General features: G+C 32.4%; 1 protein-coding gene across 1 annotated transcript in view; it reads left to right on the top strand.

The window, feature by feature from the left end:
- LOC106468732 (cadherin-86C-like) overlaps window positions 1–13,352 on the top strand; it is a 53,258-nt gene extending 39,906 nt beyond the window's left edge. Inside the window, exons 18-24 of the mRNA XM_022397093.1 lie at window positions 405–484; window positions 873–944; window positions 2,212–2,286; window positions 5,205–5,247; window positions 7,135–7,313; window positions 9,489–9,596; window positions 10,358–13,352. Of these exons, the coding sequence (XP_022252801.1) occupies window positions 405–484; window positions 873–944; window positions 2,212–2,286; window positions 5,205–5,247; window positions 7,135–7,313; window positions 9,489–9,596; window positions 10,358–11,909 (2,109 nt within the window). The 3' untranslated portion in view covers window positions 11,910–13,352. The remainder of the gene's footprint in view (window positions 1–404; window positions 485–872; window positions 945–2,211; window positions 2,287–5,204; window positions 5,248–7,134; window positions 7,314–9,488; window positions 9,597–10,357) is intronic.
- Window positions 13,353–14,480: the final 1,128 nt, after the last annotated feature.

The following is a 14,480-nucleotide window of genomic DNA, read 5'->3' as shown; positions in this document are numbered from 1 at the left end:
AAGGATTCACAAGTGTGCTCTTACACCTAAACTAAAGGTCGTAAGTAAAACAATGTTTAACTACACGGTTATCGTACACCTTCCATCTCATAAACAAGACTCCCTCTAACCGCAAAAATCTACGTGCTGGGTTTTTTAGTTGAAGTACCAATATATCATGTCTCAGAATTCTAACTCTTGCCAAATGAGTAAAAAAAAAACAACACAGAGTTAATTCTTGTTGGCTTAGCTAGCGGTATAACATTAACTAATAAGGCAAAAATGAATGAAGACTAACTTGTGATATACATTCTTTGCGATTCACACTCATGCCGCTATTGAATAAAATAGCTGTTGTTGGGTTTTCTTCGTTTATAGGTCTTGGAAAAATGCATAAAAACTTCGAGATTTTTATTATTTTCCAGGATTACCTTAATCGTACAATTCAGTTTATCATTTCTCGACCAGTAAATGACGTCAGAGCAAACAAGGATAACGTAGAGAGGTAAAAAGATTCTTTCATATGAGAAAATTATCAGTTTTTCTTTGCTAAGCTTAATTTTTCTGTGCTGTAACAAATTTTTCGATGAATATTAAACTAAGAAATTGATTAATTAATTTGTTGTTTTTTTTCTAACCTAGGACAACCATTATAGGTTGTGTAATTTTTTTCTTCAACAAACTTTATGCTATTGTTGATAAATTTTATCTCTTTACTGTTAAGCTAAACAAAACCACTGTACGATTGGTATTGCCTTACGTCCGTAGTTTGATTAGTATTAAGCTAAGTAGATTAACTGTATCATTGGTATTTGCTTATCTATCAGATAACGTTGGGGCATATTCGTTAATATTACTAAATTTTAATTAATTCTTTGTTCTATTACATTTAGATCTCTGAGTAAGTTAACTGGATCTCGAGTTAACATATATGACCTGGAACCTTTGGAAGGACAGAGAGAAAAGTAGGTTATCCTAATGTCTGTAGGTTCGAGTTTAATTAATTAGGTAAACACAGGATGAGTACATTATATTAAAACCATTTTGGAGACCAACCACGTCGTTACGCTTCATGTCGCCATGTCTGGTAAGGCTCTATCTGATGACCGTACACACTGACAGTAGCCCAACAGGGTAGTTTCTTTTATTATGTTGCAACTTACTTTTGAGTTCGTGAATTCTTACCTGCTACAAGGCATTGTATTTTGTTAACCACGGCTGTGGTGCAACTTGTCGCAGAAATCTTCCTGGGTGGTTCTGATTCACAAGTTGACTATATTCCTTTGTTTTCCTATGCCATTAAATGCAATGGGTAACCCATCTTGGAAATCCTAAATCCCTGATTGGGACACATCTTTATGATTTGAGTGTGTGTGAATACTTTAGGTCAAAAAGGTCTGTTTCATTACTTTCAATATCGAAATGGAGTTCTGATACATACCATTCAAATGCGACGTTATATCGGCTGTGGTTGTCCTATCAATTACTATTTGCATTTTCAAAATCATTTTGATATAATGCATTCAAACATATGTATCTAAGAAAACATACTCCACCGTTAAACCAGTATGAGTCAGTATGATTTGTCAAGAATCTTAACGATTACAGTAATTTTTGTTATATAATTCAAAATTTATTTTAGAATATAAAATTTCGATACGGTCTTGCTCTTAGTGGACTTAAGATTTTGGCCCGCCCTGGCCAGTTGGTTAGGACGCTCGACTCGCAATCTGAGGGTCGCGGGTTCGAATCCCAGTCCCACCAAAAATGCTCGCCCTTTCAGCTGTGGGCGAGCATTATGCATTGGTAAAAGAATAGCCCAAGAGTTGGCGGTAGTTAGTGATGACTAGCTGCCTTCCCTCTCGTCTTACACTGCTAAATTAGGGACGGCTAGCGCAGATAGTCCTCGTGTACCTTTGCGCAAAATTCAAAACAAACAAACAAACAAGCAAGCAGGTAGCCCTTGTGTAGCTTTTCGCGAAATTCAAACTAAACCTTCTGATTTTAAATATGTACTTAACCCATTATTTTACATATGTAGTTATTAAACTGCTTTCTTTCCAACATTTTAGGTAATTTTTTCCACAAGAAACTAATCTTACTAAGAAACATTAGTTAAATCGTGTCGTTTAGTTCAGTTTTGTGATAAAATTAATAAACTACATATGAAGCTAATTTTAGGGGTAGATAAATATTTTAATCATATACATAGATATAATCGTTTATTTCTAGGACTGTAGCAGAAGCCTGGGTAGTCTTCCCTCAGAACTCTACAGTCAACACTGAAGAAGTGCAAAGTGCTGTAAGGTATGTGCTATTGTAAGATGATCCTAAATGAGCCACCTGGTATACAATATCTGCAACGGATATATCGACACAGAGAGGGGCAAGTTACTAACTTTCTAAGCTTTATCCAAAAAAGTTGGAAAATCTTAAAAACGAAAAAGGATTTGGGTTAGTCTTTGACAAGAACGTCTAGAATAGTGAAATATATACTGATTATGCATAATATATAATAGTATTTCTTGCAGACAGAACTTTTATTTAGCCCAAATTAAGAAAATGATGATAAGAAGTATTTATTAATGGGTCTGAAGTATCGTTATAATGGTTGCTATCGTTGGACGAGTGCTTTCAAACTATTCAGTAAAGGTAATGCAAAATTCAATCCACCTAATAAAAGAAAAAGCGTTTTATTTCTTCGAATTAAGTTCTACAATTTAGCATTATTAATATTTACTGATAGGCTTAACTTCACAGTAGACATTAACACAATAATTTCCCTTTCTTGTTAATTTTCTGGTATCTCCTTAGATTCTTTGAAACACAAACTCAATTTTCACTAAACTGATCAAACTGGCTAACTGCCTGACAGCTTAACTCGCTTTTTATGTGCTTCAAATCATGTCTTAAACTTTGAAGAAAATCCTAAACGTTAAGCCATGCGCTCGTCACGTAACGCCAAAACTGTCTCTAGTCAACATTAATATGAATATCTAAGTTTACAAAAAGCCTCCCCGTCCCACCAAACATGCTCGCCCTTTCAGCCGTGGGGGGCGTTATAATGTGACGGTCAATACCACTATTCATTGGTAAAAGAGTAGCCCAAGAGTTAGCGGTGGGTGGTGATGACTAGCTGCCTTCCCTCTAGTCTTACACTGCTAAGTTAGGGCAGCTAGCGCAGATAACCCTCGTGTAGCTTTGCGCGAAATTCAAAACAAACAAACAATACAAAAAGCTTATAGCACTTCCCTGGGTGATTGTGAAGCCCCTTGAACAAAGAAAACAATGGCTTATTAAACTTAAACTTTCGTAATTAATAATAAACTCCAATTAACATGAATATTCATAAATATAGACAATACAATTATCGAATCGTGAATTAACAGTGTAAAACAATGTACAGTAAGAATTTTGAGTAACAAAAATTTTTCTTTCTTTACTAATACACTTTTCTCATTTGTTCAATCACCAAATGTCTTTGGTGGTTTTCTTTTCTGTGACTTATAGTATTGTAGTATGAAGACAAAGTAACTTCTTAACTTCTTGCCCTTCACCAACTTGGCATTTTATCACTGAGGGTGTTTTCTTCAGGAGCTCTCCAACTGGTGTCACTACCCTGACAATTCAGTTTCTACATATTCTTTTATTTTATACTTCATTAATCTCGTTGTTACGATGCTTCTGTATTTTTCCTATAGCTTTTTTGATCTTGTTGATATAATTCTTTCATACTTCCCTAATATCCTTTTCTATTTCGTGGATATTGTTTTAATAATCTTTTTATACATTTTCTATGGTTTTTAATCTCAATCTGTATATTTTCTATGGCTTCTTCAATCATATTTTCGATTACACTGATTTTTGTTCTTAATTCTTCTGTAAATCATAAGTCTCGTTCATGTAATTCCTCTCTTAATCTTATGTGTCTTTATTTTCGGTAATTTTTTCACTGTTTCATAACTTCCAGCAAATTTTCAATCTCACTTTTGGTGCATGTCGTTATCATGATTTTAGTAGGAATTCTGATATTTTTACCAAATAATCCAACTCTTGACGCCAGTGTTTCAAAGGGCTGTTTATATTATTGGGCACATATGTTTGGATTATTTGCTCAAAATAATAAACAGTACAGTTCACTTAATAAAAAAGAAAATGTTTTATTTCTTCGACTTCAAGTTCTACAAGTTAGGTTTACTAATGTTTACTGATAGGCCTAACTTCAAAATAGATAATAACACACAGTTCACTTACCTGCTAATTTTTTCTTACCTATGGTATTTCTTTAGAACACAGACTCAGTATTCACAAATCTAAACTAACTGACTAATTACCTGACTTTAACTAACAAACTAACACATTCTCCAACTCAATAATCAAATATTCATTGTAAAAGTCTCATAAATGAATAATCTACTTTATTCTACCTTGCTTTTTATTCGGTTCAAACTGAATAAAAGTTTTATGAACTTTTAAGAAAATTCCAGACGTTGAGCCACGCGTGTGTCAAAACTCCTTCTAGCCCATAACACTATGAACTCGCTTTATATTATTAAACACTATTATGCATAATTCGGCCTACTTCTGTCAAAATAGAAAGGTCGCTTGATCTGAAACACGAACAAATTATTTTTCCTCCAACAGTTTTAAAACGTATTTTATGTTTTACTTCTTTTTGTTTAGTACATAACTATATTTGTTCCTTTCATCTTTACTAAGTATTACTACTACTGGACTTTTGGGTTCGACGTGTTTTTTTTCTTGTTGTTGTTGTTTTATTAGTGTTTCATTCATAATAATCCCAAAATATGTAGAAATAAATTAATAGCTATTATTTACGTTATTAGTTTTACTCAAATTGTCTATTATACTGGTATAATAAAATGTGAAACGACTAGCTGTTTGTTTTCAAGTAGATATTATCCTATTGGATCCAACCCTGAACTGATTTAGCTCATCATGTATCGCCTGTAGGCCTAATTATTAACCTGTTTAGCTGATCACGTGTATTTGCATTTGAAGTACAATATTTACATACTCTAACTTCCGTAAATATTTATAAAGAAATGTATTTTAAAATTCTGACAAGATGCAGCCGGGAAGCTTCTTTGAATACACAAACATGATGCAACCTCGTTTAACTAAGTTTTTCCCTATGTTCATGTATCTTATATAATGAAGTGCTTTGTTAACTCTAAAGAAATATTTTCTTTTTTTTTTGACAGTAACATTAACGGTCGAGAATATTCCCAAAAAGAAGAAACCAAGGTAAGATAGAATTTCATAATTTTTTCGGGCACATTGTGCTACTATATTAAGAGTAAAAAAAAACACACTAGCCTTGATAACCGTGTTATCGAAACTAGTAGTCTGTAATCTATATCGACCCGGCATGGCCAGGTGGTTAGGGCACTCGACTCGCAATCTGAGAGTCGCGAGTTCGAATCCCCGTCACACCAAACATGCTAGCCCTTTCAGTCGTGGGGGCGTTATAATGTGACGGTCAATCCCACTATTCATTGGTAAAAGAGTAGCCCAAGAGTTGGCGGTGGGTGGTGATGACTAGCTGCCTTCCCTCTAGTTTTACACTGCTAAATTAGGGACTGCTAGCGCATATAGCCCTCGTGTAGCTTTGCGCGAAATTCAAAAACAAACAAACTGTAATCTATAATAAAGATTTTACCTTTCATTGTGGCAAAAAAATTTCGTTTTTTGTGTTTTTATTCTTGATCTATGATTCTGTTACAGAGAGTAGCATAAACGTTGCGAAAGGCAATTATGACACTTGTTCTTCATCAAATATAATAGGGAGAAAGGAATTAATGATGGAGCTCTTACAAATCATATAATGGATCAAAGGTGGTAGAAAATTAATAGTAATAAAACTAAATATACAAATTGTCTATAGTTTACAGTTAATCTCTTTTTTCTATTATTACATTGTCTTCATACCCGATTGGCCTGGACTACTTATGCTCTACCTACCGCGGGTAATCGAAACCTGAATTTTAGCATAACAAGCCCCCAGACTTTCTGCTAAGCCACGGGGGGGGGGGACAAGAATAGCTAACTCTTACGTATTATACAAAACTGTGGCTGGCTCCTAAGTTGACCAATTAAAATATTTCATTATATATAAGCTGAAAAACTTGTTACTAACTCCTATTAAGCCTATTTTTTTTCACTAACAAGCGACATATAGGGTTTTTATGACCATCACTACATCTTTCGGGTTTGTGAAACCAAAATATTGTGACAAAAGAATAAAATTTAAGTAGTGGATATAATAAATTTATTTAAAAAGAAAACGCTGACAGAGACGACGGTTTATCAATTTCATTGTACTCTGTTTAAACAACGATTAGTTTCTTCTGATTTGAAAAAGTATTTAATAATATCTTTTGGGTTTTACCCTTAAAAATATTTCTATTTTCATGAAAAATGTTATAAATTGAAAACTAGGAATTAAGAAGTAATATTAAAAATGATATTATTTGAAATTTTGTTGCATGCTATTTTTTTGGAAATGCTTTAAAGGAAGAAATTTAAAAATGTATTCATAGTTTATGGATCTTCACATCAATTCTAACTGTGCCATGAGTATAAATGGTTAAAATATATAAAGATTATTAATCTTACTGTAATACTGTATTTCGTTAAGAATCATAAAAGAAAAAAAACGTTTATATTATGTGATGACGTAAGCATATACATCTTTCATTCTGCTTTATACTGGACAAGCAGTGCTGTCTTTTAGGGTGAAATGCATCTAAAACCACGTGATTTTAAGAATTATTTATACAGTTAGTGTACAAATAAAATAAAGAGGAAATGCAATGGCCTTATTATAAATTAAAGAAGTTCGAGTGTGGACACGTAATATTTCTAAAGCCCGAGATGACTTCTTAACTATTTTTCCACAATTAGCCATGTGGATGAAAGTTAAACAATCCATTAATTCTGTATTTTCAGAACGTTGATGTATCATGAATTGTTATTATTTCTCATATAGTATATGAAAACGCGGTGATCATCTCTTAATCAAGGAATTTGGAAATTTTGTAACGTTGAAAACTTCAAAATTCCAGATTATTACAAAAATTACATAAATTCAACCAGTTTGGTTTTATAATGTTTTTTCTTTCACTTGATTAGGAAAGAATGATAAAAAAGAAGGATTACGATATTGTTTTATGGTTGTTGGTTGCCTTGGTGATTCTTATCTTGTTGATCCTGTTAATCCTGTTGATCTGCTGTTGCTGCTGTCGTTGTTGTGGTTGTTTTCGCTTCTGTATCTGTTGTCGATGTTCTGAATGTAGCAGAGAATGCGAATGGTAAGTCTGAATATCTTATGTTATGGCGTTGTATTTATTTGTAAGCAATCTAAAGGAAAATAGGTTTTTGTTTGTTTGATGTGACTAAAATTCCAGAAAAAAGAAAGAATCGTTATTCATCTACTGAGGTTCACTGGCAGGAAGATTTAAACATTGCCTTTCTTTAATAAGATTCTTTAACAGGAAGGTTGAATTGTTATCTTTTTAAAAAAGATTATTCGACAGAAGAGTCGAAACAAGTCTCGTCAAAAAGCTTTTAAAAGGATGCTTTTTCATTTTCAAAAGGATAGAAATCTCACCCTTTTAACACCACTCACTGTAAGAAACACAAAATAAAATCCAAACTTCACCCTTCTAACAATGTCCTTAAGGAGGTCGAAACGGCGAAAGAAGATATAAACCTCACCCTTCTAACACGACTCACTGTAAGAAACACAAAATAAAATCCAAACTTCACCCTTCTAACAATGTCCTTAAGGAGGTCGAAACGGCGAAAGAAGATATAAACCTCACCCTTCTAACACGACTCACTGTAAGAAACACAAAATAAAATCCAAACTTCACCCTTCTAACAATGTCCCTAAGGAGGCCGAAACGGCGAAAGAAGACATAAATCTCGCCCATCTAACAATATCTCTAATGAGGTGGTCGAAATAAGGGCCGTTATCCAAGAGTGTAAAAAAACAACAACAATTAAACGTCTTCTTCGAAGGTTCTGTTATAAGAAAATATATTTTTTTTCATTCTTAGTTTACTGTCAGAAGACACGTAACGTCAATATTTTAAAAAGACTTACTCTCAAGGATAAAGAGTTGCATTCCTAAAAACTCAGCAAATAAAAACCAAAATGTTGTCTTATAGAGTTCACTCACAAAAAAAGTACGAACTTTGTTTTCTGGCAAGGTTCGTCCCCCGCTGGTACAGCGGTAAGTCTACGGATTTACAACGCTAAAAATCAGGGGTTCGATTCTCCTCGGTGGACACAGCAGATAGCCCGATATAAGAAAAACACACACAGACAAGGTTCACTAACAAGACGAATGAAATGTTGTCCTTTCTGTAAAAAATATAAAAAGAAAGAAAAAGGTCCTTCATACTCTTACATTAGATATATTGTACCAGTATTTTAGTCCTAGCTTAGGTTTGTCTGGGGTATGTGAGAAAAAACTGTTTCGGAGATTTTTGATCCATTCGTCAACTTTCATCTAAATAGTTTTTTTTACTTCTTTGCGAAAAATAACAAAGACGTTTTATCTTTAAAAAATGCGTTTTTATCTATATTTGTATTGTAGCCTAGTGACTTTATTTTATTTATGCTTTGATTACATTTTCAAATTTGTTCTGATCTTGCAAAAAAATACATTTTCGCTAATCTAACTTAAAATATATTGTAGGATGATTTAGTTGACTATAAAACGTGCTTACAGATTGCTCGCTACTGTTGAGTTCACTTGTTGTACCATTGAGGGTAATTTAATATTTCTGCCTCTTACAGCATCCAGATGTTAAGAACTGCCCACAAACAAAAGTTGGTTCAAATTACTCATTTTCTATACAAAATTCAAAGAGTGTGTGTTTTTTTCTTATAGCAAGGCCACATCGAGTTATCTGCTGTATTCACCGAGGTGAATCGAACCCCTGAGTTTAGGTTGTAAATCCATAAACGTACCACTGTCTCACCGGGGGACAATTCAAAGAGTATCCCGGAAGACATTAGAGGGATTAATTGTAATACTGATATAATTTTGTTATATATTTTTTATGTGACTCATACATTATTATGAACCCTATAATCAATTGATCCATGAATCCACAAATAATGTAGTACATAGATTACTTCGACAAATATGTTAAAAAATCGGTTGATCACATCGGTAATTCCAACACTTTGTAGACATGTGTTTGTGTTTGATTGTTAAGAAAAGCGATTAGGTAAAATAGCCTCCACTATTTTGTATTTTCATTGCAATTAAGGTTGATCATCAACCATACTTTATTGTTATGTAAAAACTGATCTTTTCTGTAAAATGGTAATCATAATTAATATTAATAATCGAAAAGCTTACGTTGTTGACGTCAAGAATATCAAATTGTTTATCGAAGTTTTATCAAGATATTTTCATTAGTGTTACGAACTCGTAGAAATTATTTAATACATTTAATGTTATTTCTCAGTTGTTTAACAGAAGACGAAAAAAGCCACTCGCGAATCCATCCCTCAGAACGGGCAGTTATAATCCAAGAAACCGGTTCTATGGATGAAAGTAATGAGAAAAAAAGAGAGTAAGTTTACAGTTGCTTACTTATCTAAATTTTAATCTTATCACATCTGGGAAGAAATTCTAAGTAATAAACTGATTTAAAACAGTAGAGAAATAAAATATGTGTTTAAACCTATTAGTTTTATTTACGCCTAGCATATGCAAAGTACTATGATTGTGTGATAAATTGTAAATTTGTTTGCTCGATATCACGAATGCAAGCTTTATTAGTAGGGGAAAAATTTATATATATGTATGTATCTATTATTTTTGTGTACTTTAGTTTGCCGAAATATTAAAATCTTATTGTGGTTAAAAAATTAAAATCGCTCCCTTGAATTAAACACATAAGATTATTGATGTTCAGTTAAAAGATATGCAGAAGAGTAAATTTGTAAAATACGACAATAAAATAAGTTTGAAACTTGTTTTCTTATTTCATGTAAAACACATATGATATCTGACATCTCAAGCCACAACTTAAGTTGGATATCGTTTATTTTCAGTGCAGCGAACATTTAGGGTAAATTTTGACCTAGAATTATACTGACTTGACTAATAATAACCTTCTATGTAGGAAGGAAACACTATTTCAGAATATTTCAAACATTTCTAGTTTTTCACTGTCTCTGCATTTAAAACTTACATTTCATTCACATTAGAATGCAATAATATTTTCTAGTTGCATATGTTTAGGTTACTTTGAATTAGTCTCTTTTGTGAATATAATCACAGATTCATGTTTTTTCAAATACTGATGATTCAGTTAACAATCTCATCTAGAGATGGAGTTCTTCAGAAAAAAGGATGGAAGGATTACAACACTGACAACCAGAAAGTGGAAAGAGAGAATACCAATAACAAAGAATATAACCACAGAATTACTTCAGGATCACATCATAGGATAACTCACTATTCTGATGGTTCTGAAAACAAAAGGCATTCTGGCAACGAAGAAAATATGACCAGAACAAAAGAGATAATCTATATTCGAGATAATAAAAAGGATTCTGGTGTTCCTGTTTATCCTAGACGGATTGAAGAAGAACGTGCATACCGTGAAGTTGAAGTATATCCAAACACACGACCTGTGATTAAACACAACTCAAGTTATTATTCAGATTCCTTTCATCAAAATGGAAATGTTCGTTCTCGGCATGATTCCTATTCATCCTCTGGACGAGATAATGGAAGTCAGCAGCTTAACTTCTCTCGTTATCACAAGACAGGGAATGTCCATCCAAACACAAGAAGTGTTTCATCTAGACAGTCTCTTTATAGTGGAAATATGGTTTTGTCTGATAATCAAACGCGAAATATACAAAAAGATCAACAAGAGAAGATCAAAACTGTAGACTACGAAGAATACTGGGAAAAGCGATATGGGAAAAATAAAGAGGGAGAAAGTCGTCACTTCCAAAATATGCAACCAAACCATAGCGTCAACGATATAAGAAATCCTGAATACGTGAGCGATTCAAGAAGAGAACAACATGATCATTTTTACAACAAGAATCAAAATGCACCAATATCAATAGAAATGGACGACAGAAATGATGGGCGTATATCGCAGACAAACATTCCTGGAAACCAAAATAATGAAACAATAATTCGAGAACGTATTATAATAAGAGAAATCAAAGAAAACGACGATCCTGAGAAATCCAACGTTTTACAACACGAGGTATCAGCTATAGATCCTTCTGAGTCTCAGAAACTGAGCATAAAGCAGTCAGATGATGATCGCATCAACACTGAGACTAAACGTGGGAGTTTAGATGATGAAAATGGTGGAATAACTAACAAGAATGTCACAGGTCAGCTTCAAAGTAGTTATCATCAGCCTTCAGAAGAAGGTTTTCGTGACGATCAATCACATCAACAGGACGGTCAGACGCATACTGTATACAAAACCCGGGTGATAACCAAAACCTACGTCACAGACAGGGAGTCTCCTGAGGATAATTCTTTTTCTCCGAAATATCAAACTGTTGAATCTCACAACAATACTAAAACAAACCCTGAAATATCTTCATCCAACCATGCATCTTCTTCGGTAACACACACTCAGGGATCTACTGAAGAAGCAAATAATTCTGTCAATCCTGAAGATCGAAAGACGAAAGAAAATATCTCATCAGACAATCCAGAAAATTATTCTAAATCAATCCCTTCTTTACCATATAACACTGAGAATGGCGTTAACTCCGCCTCTTCAGTTAAGTCTGATGTTCAGATAATCGATAAACCATTGAAAGTTAAAAAAGTTCCTCGTTATATGGAGTGGTATAACAAGGAGAAGGAAGAAAAAGCTGAAAATAACAGTTCAAATTAATTACATAAATTATTAAATCACCCAGTTAACCCAATGTTTTTCTTTCCATCGTTATAGTTTTTAGTCCAACATTTTGTCATAACTTAGGCTAGAATTTGTTTCCATTAACTAATGAGATATTTATTCATTCCGAGAAAGCAATATTTCATTTCATTCTATTAGTTTTCAACGACGGTGAGAAAAATGCCCCTAATTTTATGCCATAAAACGGTTGACAACTTGTTACCAATTATGTTATTGAAACATAACGGTTGGTTGTATTTAATATTTTTGTCTTGTTATTTACAGTACATAAGATTATTATTTACTTTAGCTCTCTGTAACTCATGGACAATAAATCATGCCCTTTGATTACGAGTTACAGAACACGTGAAACGAAAAGGAAGCTTGCATAAAAATTAAACGATATATTTTAAGTGTGAAAAGAATCATGTTTGGTTGCAGGCATTTCTCATGGTATACCTTTTAAAATAGTAAATTTTTGATTCTGTAGTCAACAAAAAGTAAACCTGGACTGATATTTTGTGCATACCCTGGTTTTAAATCTGTGATGGAATAATTAAGAGAAATGAGGCAAAAAACATTTACAATCAAACGTACTTGTTAAGCCTAATGAAAGAAGTGAATCTTGTATTAACACTGATATCAACTATTGATTTATTAAACTCATAAAATACTTTACTTTTCTAACATCTCAGTCCACATCATAATGTTTAGCTCCTGCATCTTTCATGTGAAAAATCTGGTCTATAATCATAATAAATATGTTTTCTTGTTTGTTGGTAAGCACAAACAAAGCTACACAATGGACTATCTGTGCCCTACCCACTGCGGGTATCTAAAACCGGTTTTTCGCATTATAAGTCCTCAGACTTACTACTGAGCCCCTTATGGCAATGAAAATATATATAAACTTGTTATATCCATTACAAATATAATTATTAGCACTTATATCAAGCATATTTATCAAGAAATATGTTTTTACTCACACATGGACGTTTCACTTGTCTCCAATTAATCAATTCATTATCAGTAATACGAGTGTTCAAGAGGTCTCTAGCATTAAATACATTTTTTATAGAGAAATCTGAAAGAAACATGCTTAAGGTTTATTGCTGATTGTTCTAATTAAAAACAAGAAAAGAAAACAGTCCGTTTGAAGCTTGTTGAAAATGATAGTTTAAAGTCATACATGTACTTCTGTAGGCTAAAACGGATGTTTATAAAACATGGTTGAGTAACGTCTGTTGGATGACTTTAAAGATTTGGGAGGTAGGAATTATCGATATCTTCTGATCAAAGCGAGCTATCAACGTGGATAATTAAGATAGGATTAGTACAGCTAATTTATTATACCGTTCGGAGTTGGAGTATTAATATCATCAGTTGAGTGCCTTCTCTGTTTCGGTATGTTCGATTGTAATCCCCATAATGCCTAATGAGCTTCAGCCGACATAAGACATTTAGGTTGGTTCTTAATCCATGTACTAAGGCTAGCAGTGTAAGACAATCCACATAATAAACATATATGTAATGAATAAATGCAAAGTGAAAAAAGTAAGCATATTTTATATGTACATATATTAAGTACTTTAATCAGTATTGTTAATAAAACTAACATTAAATAAAGAATGGAATATATCAATTTTACCATTATTACTTATAATTTTATATTTTATATTTATGTTTTGTACTAAAATCTTAGAACAAATTTTACTTAACTTAATTAAGTTCTCAATACATACACACACACACACACATATATATATATATACATTGGTAAAATTTATAAGTAAGATTGTACTTCGAATAAATTTACAGTTTCTTAGTTTTCTAATTACAAACATATTATTGGTAAACAATACTGACTACAGTAATGGTCAGTTCAGCTAAGATAGAATCTGTAACTTCTGTTAGATTTACGTCTTTTATTTCCAGAATAGTTTGAATCAGTTTTCTGAAAGTATTCTTAAAAAAGTGAATATATTTTACAATACATTTAATAGAAAGTTATAAATATCAATCTCTCTTCTACAGAAAGATACCGTTGTTTTCTGATAGATTATCGGCAGTAGAAAAACATTTTTCTGCAGTGTCTTCAAGTATAGTTTTAAAATAGACTGGTTGTAAAAGATCAATCAGTTTATTGTTATTGGTTTTAGCTTTTTCCAATGTTGCTGATAATGTTGAACTTAACACTAATAATTTAAACTTGAAAATTGGTAATATCGAAACAACTAATGTGGGTTATTTAAATATTAACACATTGATTGGTTATTTTAAATATTAACACATTGATTGGTTATTTTAAATATTAACACATTGATTGGTTATTTTAAATATTAACACATTGAATGGTTATTTTAAATAATCTTCTTCACATATTAACACATTGAATGGTTATTTTAAATAATCTTCTTCACATATTAACACATTGATTGGTTATTTAAAACAATCTTTTTTTTAGAATATAGCTATAATTATTTTTAAAGATGCATTGTTTCAGCTTTTAGTATTCCAAAAACCTTACTTTCGTAAACAGACGGCTGCATTTTCTGACTTAATCCAACT

Source organism: Limulus polyphemus, unplaced genomic scaffold (assembly GCF_000517525.1).
Source record: "Limulus polyphemus unplaced genomic scaffold, Limulus_polyphemus-2.1.2 Scaffold3138, whole genome shotgun sequence".
NCBI classification, from domain to species: Eukaryota; Metazoa; Arthropoda; class Merostomata; order Xiphosura; family Limulidae; genus Limulus; species Limulus polyphemus.
The sequence above is the reverse complement of the archived record's forward strand: the minus strand, read 5'-3'. Positions and strand labels throughout refer to the sequence as shown.